We start from the raw sequence: 14,810 nt of genomic DNA, 5'->3' as shown, positions 1-14,810 counted from the left end.
GATAACATAAGCCAGTCTAACTATCATCTTGATCAAAGAGGAAAGTTTTGAGCCTAGTCCAGAAAGTAGACAGGGTGTCTGCCTCTTGGACTAAAACTGGGAGCTGGTTCCACTGGAGAGGAGCCTGAGAACTAAAAGATCTGCATCACTGTTTTACTGTCAGAGCCTCAGCAGTAACCCTGCAGTCTGGTACTGCAGGGTTACTGCTATGGAACATTTGGACCAATGGGATCTCTGATGGATGAAGGAGTTCATTATTAAGGGCTTTATGAACGAGGAGGAGAATCTTAGATTCTATTCTGGATTTAACAGGGAGCCAGTGAAGACAAGCTAAAAAAACAAAAAAAGGAGAGATATGATCTGTGATTTTCATTTTCATCAGAACTAAGGTGGCAGTGTTTTGGGTCAGCTGAAGGCTTTTTATCTGCAATTTGTGGACTTTCTGCTAGTAAAGAATTACTCCAGCCTTGAAGCTAAAATGAAACTGTTCATGGAAACTGCCGAAATGCTTTTTTTTTTTTAAACTCCGTGCAACAAAGAGACACCGGGCTACTCTACACTTTTCTGTTTAAAAAATATTTTTCCCCTCTTCTACTCAATTCTAATTTTCTGAGAAAATGAAGTTTAGATCTTTATTATCAATACGATTTAATCATCGAAATTAATGTCTGGAATATATCAGTCTGTGTTTACTGACTTCTTGTATTTTATGGATTTATTTTTAAAAATCTGAATTACATTAAAAAGCCAGATTTATTGAGATCGACCAGTTTTGTCAAGGTCGTACGACTATATACACAAGCACCAGCAATTTGCTTGCTTGTCCGGTGGTCAGAGAGAACAGTTCTGGTTTTGTTTATTGTTCCTCAAATGATCCTGAGCAGAGGCTGAGGCTAGGAGTGAAAATGCCAAGAAATGAGAGATTATTAATTGAACTGCAGCATTCTGAGAAGCCACCTGAGCGGCTCACCTGCCTCAGAGCTGAAAAGACGTTGGTCTGTACAGCGCATGCGCCGTTCACTCTAGGGCTCCACTGTCATGGCGGTGACGAACTGAAGCTACCGGGGCAGATCAGGAAGCAAACCCAGCGCAGCTGGCTCAACCTTGTCATTTTACCGAGTCTCCGGAGCTTCCCGGGCGGCGCCGAGCACACCTCCGTCTGCTACCCGCTTCTTCGGAGCCGGACATAGGACTTCTCCCCTCCTTTGTTGGGAGTTTTCGGTTGTGAGTGTCAAGTGAGTGCGCTCGGAGACAGCAGCAACTTCCACAGCTGAAGGGGAGAAATTAAAGTGACTGTGTCCAGAGGAGAGAGCGGGAGGACGGCTGGCCGCTCGCTGCCTGCGGTGTGCGCTGTCTTCGCGGCTTTAATCGCATCAATTAATCCGCGGGGGTATCAAGTTACGGAGCGAGCAGGACAGAGTGGAGGAGCGGTGACATTTCCGACCAGCACCACATTCCCCCGTTGCTCCCTCTTCACAGCGTCCCTCAAAAAACTCCTTTAAATGGGAAGAAAAGGGCTCTGAGTATGTGTCTCTAGACCGCTCACAACTCATCTGAAGGGGGAGACAGTAGAACCGTAATACCCTCCGACCCCCTCGACGTCGGCTGCTCCCTCGCCATTGGAGGTGAACAGGTGCCTTACCTGTGAACGCCACCTGTCCCGTCCTTCCTTAGCAAATGGCTAGCGCAGAGGCGGCGGAGCCAGGTGATGGAAAGGACGGGCGAGCGGGCGCCATGCAGCTCAACCCCACGGTCCCCATCAGGGGGATCAGGATGAAGTTCGCCGTGCTGGCTGGCCTGGTGGAAGTTGGAGAAGTTTCCAACCGAGACATCGTGGAGACCGTGTTCAACTTGGTAAGCTGATTATGGGAGCTCAGGACAGGCCGTGGACAGACCTGTCTCCCTGACCTCACACTCTGCTAGTGTGCCGTCCCGCTGAAATCATGATTTATGTCATAGCAATTTCTTCTTTTATCTGCCTTTTAACATTGCGTTACACTGGAAAGGTATTTTATTAAAGTAAGAAGCGATTCCTAATTGGATGCAGGTATTACAGGGTTGCTTAGTTCCCGTCTTTCACTGTTTTAAACTGCTATAAGCCTGTGATAACACATTTTGCTGGATGATATTGTCAAAGAAGTCATTGCGATAAATAATGTCATTTCGAGACCATTTTTATGTCATTTTGTGGTAATGGTATAATAATGCAAGAACACATTCTCAAAGATGAATAAACTCTCAATTCTATTTAACATTGAACTGGAAGACATTTTAAATATCCAAATTAAATAAAACAGAAACAAATAAAATGAATGATGAATTCCTAAAAAAAAAAAAAAAGTGCTAGTTGAGACCAAAGCACCAGACTGTCGTGCAGTTTTTGGTAGAAAAAGTGAGAGAGGAAAACAATAAATCACGTAAATGGAAATTATTGGGCTTGTTTTAATTTATCATGTGAATGATTGATTTATTACTTATTACAACAGGCCTAGACTGCTTTATAGGTTCCTACACTGTTCCTTCAGAGCCGGCCCTAGATTATTTGGGGCCCTAAGCAGATTTGGCTATGGGCCTCTTATTTCTGGCAAAACTGATAGTTTTAATTCATTGAATTGAGATTCTGTGTAAACTTGAATTATTCCCTGAATTTTAGTAGAAAGAGGTGATATTGCTATGAATTTATAGAGGAGTTATTAAAAACCAGTGGGGGAGCACCTGCCCAGATGGACCTGATATTTTAGCTGCACACACCGAGATGGACATTGTTCATTACTGCATATGGATGATATTAAATGTGTTAACTTTAACAGAACACCATTGTTGATTTTGGTGCCATATTTTCTGCTTCCATGTTGCTGTGGTAAAGTTATGTTGATGACGGCTGGCGAGGGCTGTCTTGGTCTGCCTGATCAGAAATCAGAAACGTGCTGGCCTCTTAAAGTTTACTCCACTCCTGAGGAGTTTCAGCTGATGCAGGATCGATATGTAGACTCTAAAAGAACACGGCAATTTAATAGGTTCAAAATTATTCAATAAAATTGATGCGAAAGCAAAGGTTTGCACCTGAAAAAGGCTGTATAGAAACTTTCAAATGATTAAAAAGTTTCCGATCCATACGATGTTTAGCAAACAAGATTTCTGATGAGATTTTATGCATCTCAGTGGTTAGAGATGTCAGTCATATCCAGTCCAAAGGTGATGTCTGTTACTGTTTTCACAAAAGAAAATTCTGCCACGAAACAAAAGCTTGTTTTGCTTACAGTATTTTCAATATAAAAGGGAATTTCTGAAATGTTTTTGATGAAAGGTAGACCTTGTGCCGTGAAGTAAGCCTGTGCTCACACATCCACTCCGTTGACTGTTTAAATTTAGGTGGTGGAAAACATTATGTAGCAAAATAGTTGGTCTAAAATTTCTATTAATCTTCTGGAAAATCAGAATTATTTTATTCTCACCCAAAACCTAAACTGTAATGCCCACCTCGGTTGCTAATAGCAATGAAAAACTAAAGAGAATAAAATGCGTAATGACTGAAAAAAGTGCAGCTCTATGTATATTGCACCTTTTATAAAAAATGTTTTTTTACATATTTGTTAAAGCTGTCAAAAACAACCAATCAGAGCCAGGAGGAGGGTCTTAGCGCTGTCAATCAACCTCTAGTTCTTGCTGCTCAAAGTACTAACGATGGCAAAACAACTTATCGCTACAGGAAAACCGTTTATGCACCATAGTTGGTGGGTGTGTTAACTAGCCTTAGCATTCAAGATATTCAAGAGGAGGGAGGATAAGCAACATCACACGGGGAGTTATTGACAGCACTAAGACTCGCCTCCTGGCTCTGATTGGCTGTTTCTAGTTAGCACAAGAAAAAGCGGAGGAGCTTGATCTACCCTCCCCCCCCAGATTATGTCTCATACCAAACTGTAAAAAGTAAAAAACACATTTTTACACAAACATCAGAAGTAATGATGAACCAGTAACATTGTGAGCATACATGACAAATTTGTCAGTTTTTAAGTGCTAATGAAATCTACATTTGTAGCAAATTATAAACATTGATGGAAATTTTAATCGAGACCCATTGTTTATAAGTGTAATGACAAAAATGTGAATTGTTGATGCCTGCTTCCCTTTGGGTTGCGCCCCCTTCTGGCCTGGGAGTCATAATGGCAGGATTAGAGTGCTTACACTTTGGGAGAAATCTGCATTTCATACTCCTAACATATTTTATAGTTCAGCTGGATTCTACTTTTCAGAACTGCATCAGAGGACTGTTTCACATACCAGGAGGAACTACAGGTTAGATTAGAGAAGCTTCTGCAGATGTTTTGTGTGGCCAGTAGCTGCAGGTGCCCTCAGGTCACCGATCGGGTAGTTCTTTTTTGTCTGATAGCGAGCTGTAAAGCGACCTTAGTCCACGTGCATGAGAATGAATGAATGGAGCTCTCCACAACCAGGAAGTGTGGCGTTCAGGGACGGAGCATGCTCAAGCAGAGTTTCCGCTGCCGGGGTGGGAGGAGAGATGAAGGTGGAACCTGCAGAACTGCTTTGTCACCGTTTGCCAAACAATAAAGCCCTTAAGAGAGGGAGCCTCATCCTCCATGTCTGTAGTCATTAAGCGAACTGCGACTCCCACTGTGGAGACAAATGAATCACAGGCAGTTGTCTTCAAGTGGCTGTGGCCTCATTATGACAAGAGGTCTGCTGTTATTAAAGCATGAAAACATAAAATACTAGATTTAGTCACCTTCAGCTTGTTTGCATCACCTGAGCTTTGAGTGGCTGTGGTAGTATATGCTTTTTCTTAAAGTTAATTTTCCATGCATATTATGTAGATTTTTGAAAAAAATCATTTTATTCGGTTTAGGGCTGTTGTAAACAAATATTTTAGTAATCGAGTAATCTATCGATTGTTCTTACGATTAATCAAGTAATCTGATAAAAAAAGATAAAGTAAAACATTGGTAAATCTAACATAACAACAGTATTTATATCGCATATCAACATCAGTCCAATTTTTCACAGGTGAGCTTCCCTAACAATAACTTTTCTGTAGTTTAGAAAATTAACTCGTAACAATAATGGCTCACTTTCCAAGTCAACCTGAAGAAAAATTATACAAAAATCTGAAATGATATTCAATTCAATAATAAAGAGACAGGCTCACAAATACGCTTATAAAAATGTCTATACTCCAGCTTTTTGTTTATGCATTCATCTTCAGTCAACTTAACAGATGAACTCTCACCTTGCCCAGACATTTATAGCTTTTGTGTTTATGTTAGTGACGGGATTCGACACCTTCGTTCGTCCCACTCAGAAACAACTACCAGCTACGTGCCGCCATGATGAGCTCCGCCACCCATTTGTTGATATGAAATAAATTTTCCGGTTCATCCGTAAAGCTACAATTTAGCTTTACGGACTAAAATGTTCGTAAAGCTTTGTAAGGACCATCATTCAAAAATCTATTGTGAAATATCCTTCCTCTTATGTGTTCACCTTCTTTTGGATCCTTTCTGCTTTGTTTCCTCCTCTACATGCATGCTTCGTTGCATCATGCTTTCTCTGTAGGTTATTTGTGTATGAGGCTCACCACAGCGGTAGTTTTCATGACTTGACACTTGGGCAGAGGTCCAAACATCAGGAGACAAATTCATTAGACAGCTGGCTTTGTTTGTGCTTGGAGTCGGTGATTTGGTGACCACAGAAGAAGAATCAGTGTTGCTCCCTCTTTATATATTTATCTTCTTTCTCTGCCGTTTGCAAAAGAATTTTGAAACTCAAAAGTCAAATGTTCTCCACTTTTGAAACTCAAATTTCAAAGTTATACCTAAGAAAACCTGAGATTAATCACTATCTGAAGTTTGTCTGGCAGTTTTTCAACGTTTCAAACTCAGAGATTTTTCTGTAGAAAATTTCTGAGATATTGAAAATTTCATATATTTTTTTCTAGCAAATGTTTGACTTCTTAAGTCAAACATTTGACACTCAAGTTCAGAAATTTTTATGTTTTCTTGAAAACATCTGTTATCTCAAAATCTCAGATTAGTTGTTTTCTTTTTGGTGGAAATTTATTTACACTGCCCCACATATGCTGTAGTAGAAAATCATCAACCCAGTGAATCATTTACACTTTTTCCTCTTGAGAATCAGAGCAGTCTGTATTCCATGTTACAAACTGAGTCAATAAACGGAACCTGGGAACTATTTTACGATTAAAGCAATAGAATGACGGTAAATAATTAAGAACTTAGGTTTAACCTCAGAAGCGGCACACTATCGCCGCACCTCGGTTCTGCTTCACCTGGATCCGAACGGCTCTGCGGTTCCGTCTTCCACAGCGTCTCGTCTAATGCTCCACCGTCTCAGGTGTTGCCTAACGAAGACCCATCCCAGTTCAGCCCAACCCGCCTCTAGCTTCATCAAGCTGAGTAAACAGAAACACCCCTGTACAATATTTACCATCTTCTGTTGTCACCAAAACATTTAATTAAAATCACATTTCATCATATCTAAAGTTTATACAGGACTCTGTCGGCAGTTAGTGAACTGTTTCCCTGCTCTAACAAAGCTATTGATTTAACTCTACAGCAGATGACTGGTATACATGTAAAAGGTCGCCATCAGTTCTGAGAGCGTTTGTGCCCTACTTTACACTACTACCTAGTTTGTCATTGTTCAGTTGTGGCTCAGAAGAAAAAAAATCACACACCACATGTGTTCAGCTAAAAATAGACCAAGGAAAACGGCTCCCAGTGCAGATATTTCAAGTCAGTCCCAACATTGGAGAAAAATCAGTTGGGCTTCTTGTTGTTGGGGAGTGCATTTCTCTGGCCAGTAGAGTTATGAAAGGCAGGTTTAAGGGTACACATTCAATTTGTTTAGGCCACATGTGATGTAAATGGCACCCACAGGGTCACAGGAAGTAGGCCTGCTTTGTTTTGGTGTAGTTAACTGAAGCCCTGAATGAGGAAAGCTGTAGGGAGGGGGTCAGTCTATGTTGGGTTGTGTGCTGTAAGCATTTCTGAATGACCGATCCACCTGTGGAGGTTGTTGGTTGATACAAAGCCAGATTGAACCACAGTTAGTGAACAGTCAATAGCTGTGGTTCACTACATCAACATGCTCAATCTGTTCTTCTGCGGGATAGAAAGTATGAGGATATTAAGGCGGCAAATAACAATTTTATTAATTGAGAAATTGGATAAAAAATATTGTGATAAAACTTCAATTCCATATTGCCTCTCCCAGTGTTTGGACATAAATGACAGTCCATAAAGAGACCCAGTACAGTTAGCAGGCCAATATGGACGCTGTGCAACCTCTAACCTTTCAGGCCGTTGAACAGGTCAGATGTCCCAACAAGACGTCCTTCATTACCTTAAATAAATATTTAGTTTGCTGATGTTCTTCAGGTAAAACAAGGTTTTATGAAAGAGGATCACCAGCTTAGCAGTACCAGATAATCCAGCTGCAGCGCCCCCTGTCGGCCATATTGCTGCTGGAGCTCCATGTGAGGCGAGACGCCCTCAACCACAGCCTTGTAGGGTGTTGGCAGCGTTTGTTTTGGTTTCTTCAGAAAGTGCTAGAGGCCTGTGAAGAAGAGCATGCCTGCATCTCAGAGGTTTCTGGTGAAACAGAAGAAGGCTACAGTTGTGATGTGGACGGTTTACACTGATTCCATTATAATACCAGATGACAAAAGTTGTGTCTTCAGGGCAGCACTGTGCTAAAACACCTTTCAGAAGAACTAATGCTAAGTTCTGCTTACACACATTAAAACCGAAACATGTTGATTTTCATCAAAGTTTTGAACTAAACATGAACGGATTAACATCTTAAGTGTTTCTGACATCAGCTAAATGTTTCCATCAGACGTTGAGCCAGAGTTGAGGAAGTTCTTGTTGAAAGTTGTAAAGCTAGTGTGGTGCTGTTTGAAGTTAGCAATATAAGCTAATTGCTGCATTCTCTGTATTCAGACAGGAAGGATCAAACTAACAAACTCTTCAGCAGTGTTTGTGGTTTAATGAGATGGAAAAGGTCAGAGATGCAAAAGGTAGTTCACATTTCTGAACTACAGTTAGAAATGTGCAGGCATGAAACCGCCTTATATGACCGCCTTCACAGTTTTATGTGAAGGCGGTCATATTGATGAGGAGCTCAGGGTTAGCAGGGAACATTCCACTCAACAAGATGGTTTTATTTAGTTTTTTCAACTTGAAATATTTCATGTGATGTTCATCAAATCTGTGCTGAGTGACAGGAAAGAATGAAAGTATTCATTAAAATCAGACTTGATCTCTGTCAATTCAGATTTTTTTTGCAATATGCAGCTTTAGTTAAAAGCAAGATAATTAGCATATTAACTGTCATCATGTTGCATCCTTGCATATGCATTTTCTTGCTTCATATTTTGATGTACATACTTATTTCAGTTTATGTCATTTTACATTTATATTTAATTTTTTATTTGTGTATATATATTTTATATTTAAATTACTTGCAATTTCACACTTGTTATAAATGTTACATCATTATTTGTGATGTAAATTACTTATTTACATCACAAATTACTTATATTTGCTATATACTTTGGATGGGAGGAGCCTGTCCACAGGTAACCAATTTCCCTTTGGGGATCAATAAAGTATATTCTGATTCTGATTTATTTTCTGTGGCCATCAATAGTTATGGGTTTGACTGAATCTGCTCTCATACACAGTTCTCTAACATTTTCAGAAAAGAAAATGTTAGAGAAAATGAATTTCATTTTAGACTGAAATTCAGTCTAAAATATGACATTTTAGCATTCCTAATTATACCTTCTGAACCATTTGAAAGTTTATTTTTACATATTTGACAAGGTAGTCAACCTATTGTTTTTGTCAGTTTATTTATTTTTTTCATTGGCTGTTGTACTCCTAATTGAACTGACTGAACAAATTGAAGTTGTTTTTACATGTTTGAAGCTTATGAAGATGTTGGTGGATGTAAATGTGACGTACTGGTTCAGCGTTATAAAATAAATGTGTAATTCACTATATTTATGTCTGGTTTTAAAAAAAACCGAAACATCTTAAGTCAATTCAGCTCTGTTTTTCTGTAGTAAATCTCAGAAATCAGTATCGGAAGTGAAAACAGTGTATCTTTGCAGTCTTACCATGAACACGATGGTCAGTGTGTCCTGCTCACATATAATAAGGCATCAGATGTGGGTGGGAGCCACTGAGACGGGGTTTAAAGGTGTGGGGTGTGTTGGCCACTGGGTGGACCCTCCACATCCCACACACTCCAGTGAAATGGAATAAAGGGAGCTCACTGTTGTGCAACTCTGAGCACTCCTGAAGCTTTTCTGCTCTGTGCCAGGGGAGAAACCACAGCTGTCAACAAAAATGGTTTCCACTCTGACTGATCTGTGGCTACACAGTCACACTTGCAAATCAGCGCAACACACTCTTTATTTACTTTTTGTCAATTGACAGCATTTCCTTCAGCTTAAGTGGCTCCTCTGATAGTCTGGACCCCAACTTTCACAAATAATATCAAAGTTCCATATAGCTATTGATTATTTTTTTGTATTAAATATGTGAAATGCTTCCAAACTGGTCACATGTCCTTTCCTGTTTTATCCACAATTTTCATGTCACGTCCTTGTTTATTTTTAAGCAGTTATGAAACACGGTGCAGAAACCTGAAACTGCTGCTGCGCAAGTTACTCAACAGGTTGTTGCTAGGTAACCAAAGAGTGAATGAGTTAATTGATGCCTCTGTCCTTCTTTAGCTCCCAGTGAGAGATTGAGTGAATAACATCTTTCCTCTGCTTACATCCCCCAGAATGCTGTGCGGTTCATAGCAATGATTGAATATTCTATCAGATGTCTTATCAATTGATATTGATCACAGGTCTGTCACAATATATATTTTTGATTTACTGTCCAGCTCTTCTCATGATCTTGTTGCTTGGTTACCACAGCACCTTTCTATGGGTTCCTAACTGCTGCAGACCTGGATCTGCAGCTCCTAAGATGCTAGACGAGAAAATGTTCACATGCTGCTTAACTAGACCTGGTCATAATGTTATGCCTGATCAGTTGATGTTTGCTTTGAACTCAGATTTGATTAGATGCAGGATTGGTCTATTTAAAGGAAGCAAATTCAAAACTATTCAGTCACTATCTTACTTGAAACAGCAGTTATGTAGTTTAGACGCATCAATGGAGAAAAACACTCAGGAGTTTTCATCTTTTTGATTTCCTCCTTGTGTTTTCTAGATGAATGACTCGTATTGTGAGCTATTTTTAAACTTTCATATCTGTGTTACTGTTTGAAGCATGTGTTTGGCTGCTGTGATGTCAACTCAGACGACCCTCCTCCTGGTCCAGGGTTGAATCGCTGCAGGCCGACCGCTTCCTTTGCTTCTTTAAATATCTTGCTTCTTGAACGTAGCACATCTCTGAAGCAGCATCAAGCAATAATCTAGGTTTACCATTTTTAATTATTATTTTTTTTACATTTTACTGGAATTACAAAGACATGTTCATTCTTTAAAATTAGATATAGTTTTTGAAATGGAGATAATGAATTATGATTTGAAATGTGGCTGCCAAATGGATGATCAGTTCATTCGCACACACTCCGTCAGCGGTGAAGGAAGGTGGGATCAGAGCTGTGCGTGTGTGTGTTGTGTTCCTCTAGGCGTTCTCTGCCCTCTGTAGCAACAACAGAGCAGTCTAATTTGACTCTTGAATGAAATGCTATCTGCTTCTCTGTGTTATCTGCAGTATCAGCCCAGCTTCACAGTCACTCCTTTTCCTCCATAGAGGAAAACATGAAAGCATCTGGTGTTTTAGGCCTGACTGCTTCTCCTGCTCTGTAGCTGGGATGTTCCCCCCTCTGCCTGATGGGATGAAGACTTATTTATGGTAGAAGGAGATGAGAATCAGCTGAGCAACAATTAAAACCCAGTCTGAAGTAGAAATCTGCAAATCACTGACTTTAAGGTGTGTTTGCGCAGCATAGGAACCAAAGTGGTCCTATAGTGTGTGTTGAAAGGAAATCGCACATGTGCAGAACTTTGTCAATATTCTGATATCAACAAAACAAAATTTCGCAATTGCGGCGTTTCCAATAAATAAGAAACATGATTAAAATCACATATGAATAAATTTGTTAAACATGCCGCGCCATCATCCCCTACCACTTCCTGTGGTCTTCTTTGTCGTTTCTGCCAGTAGTAGCATCCTGTGTCGATCACGTGATGCAAAAAAAGTGTTTCCATTGCATTCGCCAATTACCGATCTTTAAAAAGCCTGACCTGTCTATTCTGATTTTGACCAATACCATTTTTTTTTTGTCTAAAATGTTGCTAAATATAGCAATAAAGTTGCTGAGTTGGCAACAGTAGGGTAACTATTGTTAACTGAACGTCCAGACATGACCTGGTGGGCCGGTCTGCCAGTCAAACCTCTCTCACAGGAGAGCAGAAGAGGACAGTGGTCGGTTTTTAGACCCTTGCTGAAGCAGATAAGATCAGGGATAAGATTTTATCATTGATCATCGATCTCCCAAAATTAAGAAAATATGCACCGATAAATTGACCGGTGAATAAATTGGTGCACCACATTTCAGTGGTTCTGAAGTTGGATTTTTCATGAAAGCTCAGGCTCTCTGACTTAACCTCCATCTCTCCATCAAAGCAGTGCTTTGTGTGTTTTAACTTGCAAATATAACTGAAATCAAATGTGTGTTCAGAGCAAACAGCTATAAAATCTTTAGCCTGCTGCTGCTCCCCACCCCCAGTCTACCCATATTGAGCTGCGCTACTGTTCTCAGCCACTCCTGAGCTCCTTTGTTGAGCAGGATTTTAGGAGTAGCAGCGGAAGCTCCAGTGACAGCTCAGGATAAACCACAGGAAGCCTGTTGGACTGGAAGGAACTACTGCTGACCACTTCCTGGATCTCATTCCAGGATTTCCTCAATTTTTCAACACTTGATGTTTAGGCATGATGAAAATTTCAGGTTTGTGGTTCTGAAAAGGTTTACTGTAAAGCACTACCCCAGTACAAGATTTCAGGCTTGAGGCGACAGAATTTAATGGTAAGTGAATAATACACAAAGGCATGTTCTGGTAATGAATTATTGTTTTCATGTGGATTGTTTTCATCCATTTAAAGATTTCTATTTTGGGGTTCCTTAAGCTGAAGAGCAAAGCATGTCATAAATTATTAAAGCGTTTAAATGTGTTCTGCTGAAGCTGTTATCCTGTGATAAGTTGTTTCTCCACCATTAGCACATTTGCCAGCGGGTACATCGGGTTGATTGACAGCACTAAGACCCTCCTCCTTGCTGTCATTGGTTGTTTTTGGTCGGGAGAGATGAATTTCCTCAGAGGGCAGTAGTAGTTCATGGAGGAGGTGGAGGAGATTGATCTTTTCACTGATTATCTGTCTCATATCATACTTGTCATGACATAGTGACTGAACATATTCTTTATGAAAGTTAGTACTACAGCTTTAAGAATCGTACGAAAGTACATAATTCCTCACTGTGCCAGATAAACGTTCCTCAAAAGTGTTTGTCTCCTGTGGATGCTAAAACCGGATCGTGGAAGCGGATTAAAACACGGCAACAAACTTCTGACCAACCGCATAACACTTGGCACAGAGCTCTGTGGAACCAGTTTGTTGACCCTGGTCTTCTGGTGTCGAGTTTGGCAGGCAGTTGCCTCCCAGAGCACAGATGTATTTAATCCACTGGTTATTACACTCATAGTGTACAGTTGACACTGTAGATCTTGACTGATGTGAGGACGTTACGCTCCTGGACTTGACCAAGTCATGACATAGTGTCATGACTTATATCCAACATTCAATGTTGGATAGAATGTTTGTCCTATCTGATAAGGTGGAAGACTTTGAGGCTTCTGTTGTTTAGGTGTGTGGATGAAGTCAGTGGACACTAGAGGTGGGACCTATTAAAAACTGTTTATGTCTACTAACATACACAGAGTTGTACATTTTCACTCACTGTTATATGAACATAGCTAAATCTTTTACATGGATCCTTTCACATGCAGCTATTCCCCCTGGCTGGCAGGGAGGGTCTTCATATCTGAAGTCTTATTGCAGTCCTCCATGGACCAGGTCAGGCTGAAATTCCTCACTAATGACTAATCCTTATCTCTTCCCCTTTTCACCTCCCTGGTCCAAATGCTCTGATCACATGTTCAGGCACTAGTAAGCAAACAAAAAAAAGACATGATCTTTGCTCTGGTCCACATCTCAAGAAAAACCAACTCTTCCACTTCCTGCTCTATGCATTAATCAAAGCTGTACTGATTTCCCTCAATGCCAAAGCCGTCTTTTATCAGAGGACGGCCATTTTCGGTATCTTGAGTCAGTATTTTTAATCCTCTACATATTGAGGATTAAAATGAGTTAAACTTGCTGGAGCTAAGTGACTGCCTCTGGGCTGAGACTCGGTCTAATGAGGGCCGTTTCCGCAGAGGCCTTTTCCTTTTGTTGACAATGGCAGCCAGCCTTCAGTTTAAACTAGATGGGGTGATAGTGTGTGTGTATTAACGTGATCGGATCCTCTGTTGGTTCCCCTGATGTAGCAGTCAGTGTACGTCTGCGCTAACATTTGGTTCTCTAAATACAAACAATCACAGTTTATGGTTTGTTTTTGCCACTGTTTAGTCTTCATGTTATTGATTTTGGTTTACAGGTGTTGCTAGACGTTTTAATACAATTGAGCATATGCTTATACTGCAGGTTATTGTCTGTCAGATCTATAGAGCATAATAAAGTTTTGGCTACAGCCAAGGAAGCTTTCATGTCAGAAGCTTTGAATCTTCCTTTGCTGGATAGTCAAAATGGAAGAAGAGAAAAATCTGATGATTAATAAGAGGTGGAAAATGGCACCCACCAGCTGCATTTCCATTTCAAATATGTGCAAAACTTTGTTGATATTCCGCTAATGTAGACAAAAACACAATCTTGCAGTTGCAGTGTTTCCATTAAATAAGAAACGCAATTAAAATCACACATAATATTTTTGTTCATGCAATAAGTCACCAAAGTCATGCCGCGCTATCATCCTCCAACTACTTCCCGTCGTCTTCTTCGACGTTTCTGCCAGTAGTGACATCCGGTTGTTTGTGTGATGTGAAAAAGATGTTACTATATCAATTTTGTAAAATACACAGATTTGGATACAGCTGAAAATCCACCTCATGTTAGCAAAAAAAAATAAAATTATCGAATGAGTTTTTTCAAAGTTGCTGTGTTTCCAGTAAGCAAATTTATTTTCGTAATTCCATTTAGCACAATTGTATGATTGAAGGAAGCACAGCGACGGTTGCACAACTACTCTTCTAAATTCAAATTCATTTGGTTTTGATTTGCAATTCTGGAGAAATTGTTTATTCTAAAATGTAGATGAATTAATAGTTGTGCAATCCGTGACGTCATTAAAAATGGTCACCTTCAGTTTGAAGGATGCGATAATTGCACTGGTGTTGTATTTCTATCATATTGGAGCTAAATTAAAGCGTGCCTTCCATCATATGCTGAGCTTCCTGTCTGCTGGAGCTGTTTCTCCCCAAACCATGAGTGTCTATTAGTGAGATTGATATTTGGATATTGTCATATCACGACTCATGTGGAGAGTCTCTGCTGATGCAGAGCACAGTCTCTTGTGGATGAATAAACTAAACTATGTTAAGTTTGACAGGATGGCTTGTTAAAATAATTCCACTTAAGAGCGCTGTTGAAAATGTAGGCCAGCGGTGAGCAGCACAGCCACTC

At 40.2% G+C, this 14,810-nt stretch overlaps 1 protein-coding gene across 5 annotated transcripts in view; it reads left to right on the top strand.

The window, feature by feature from the left end:
- The first annotated feature begins 1,010 nt into the window (after positions 1-1,010).
- The window catches only part of lrba (LPS-responsive vesicle trafficking, beach and anchor containing), a 240,332-nt gene continuing 226,532 nt past the window's right edge, over positions 1,011-14,810 (top strand). For 3 of the 5 annotated variants that reach the window (XM_032563843.1, XM_032563844.1, XM_032563842.1), the window contains exon 1: positions 1,011-1,854. In XM_032563843.1, the coding sequence (XP_032419734.1) occupies positions 1,678-1,854 (177 nt within the window). In that variant the 5' untranslated portion in view covers positions 1,011-1,677. The remainder of the gene's footprint in view (positions 1,855-14,810) is intronic. The other 2 variants (XM_032563846.1, XM_032563845.1) reach the window with 1 other exon arrangement.

This window comes from Xiphophorus hellerii, chromosome 5, assembly GCF_003331165.1.
Source record: "Xiphophorus hellerii strain 12219 chromosome 5, Xiphophorus_hellerii-4.1, whole genome shotgun sequence".
NCBI classification, from domain to species: Eukaryota; Metazoa; Chordata; class Actinopteri; order Cyprinodontiformes; family Poeciliidae; genus Xiphophorus; species Xiphophorus hellerii.
This window is presented reverse-complemented; position numbering and strand designations above follow the sequence as displayed.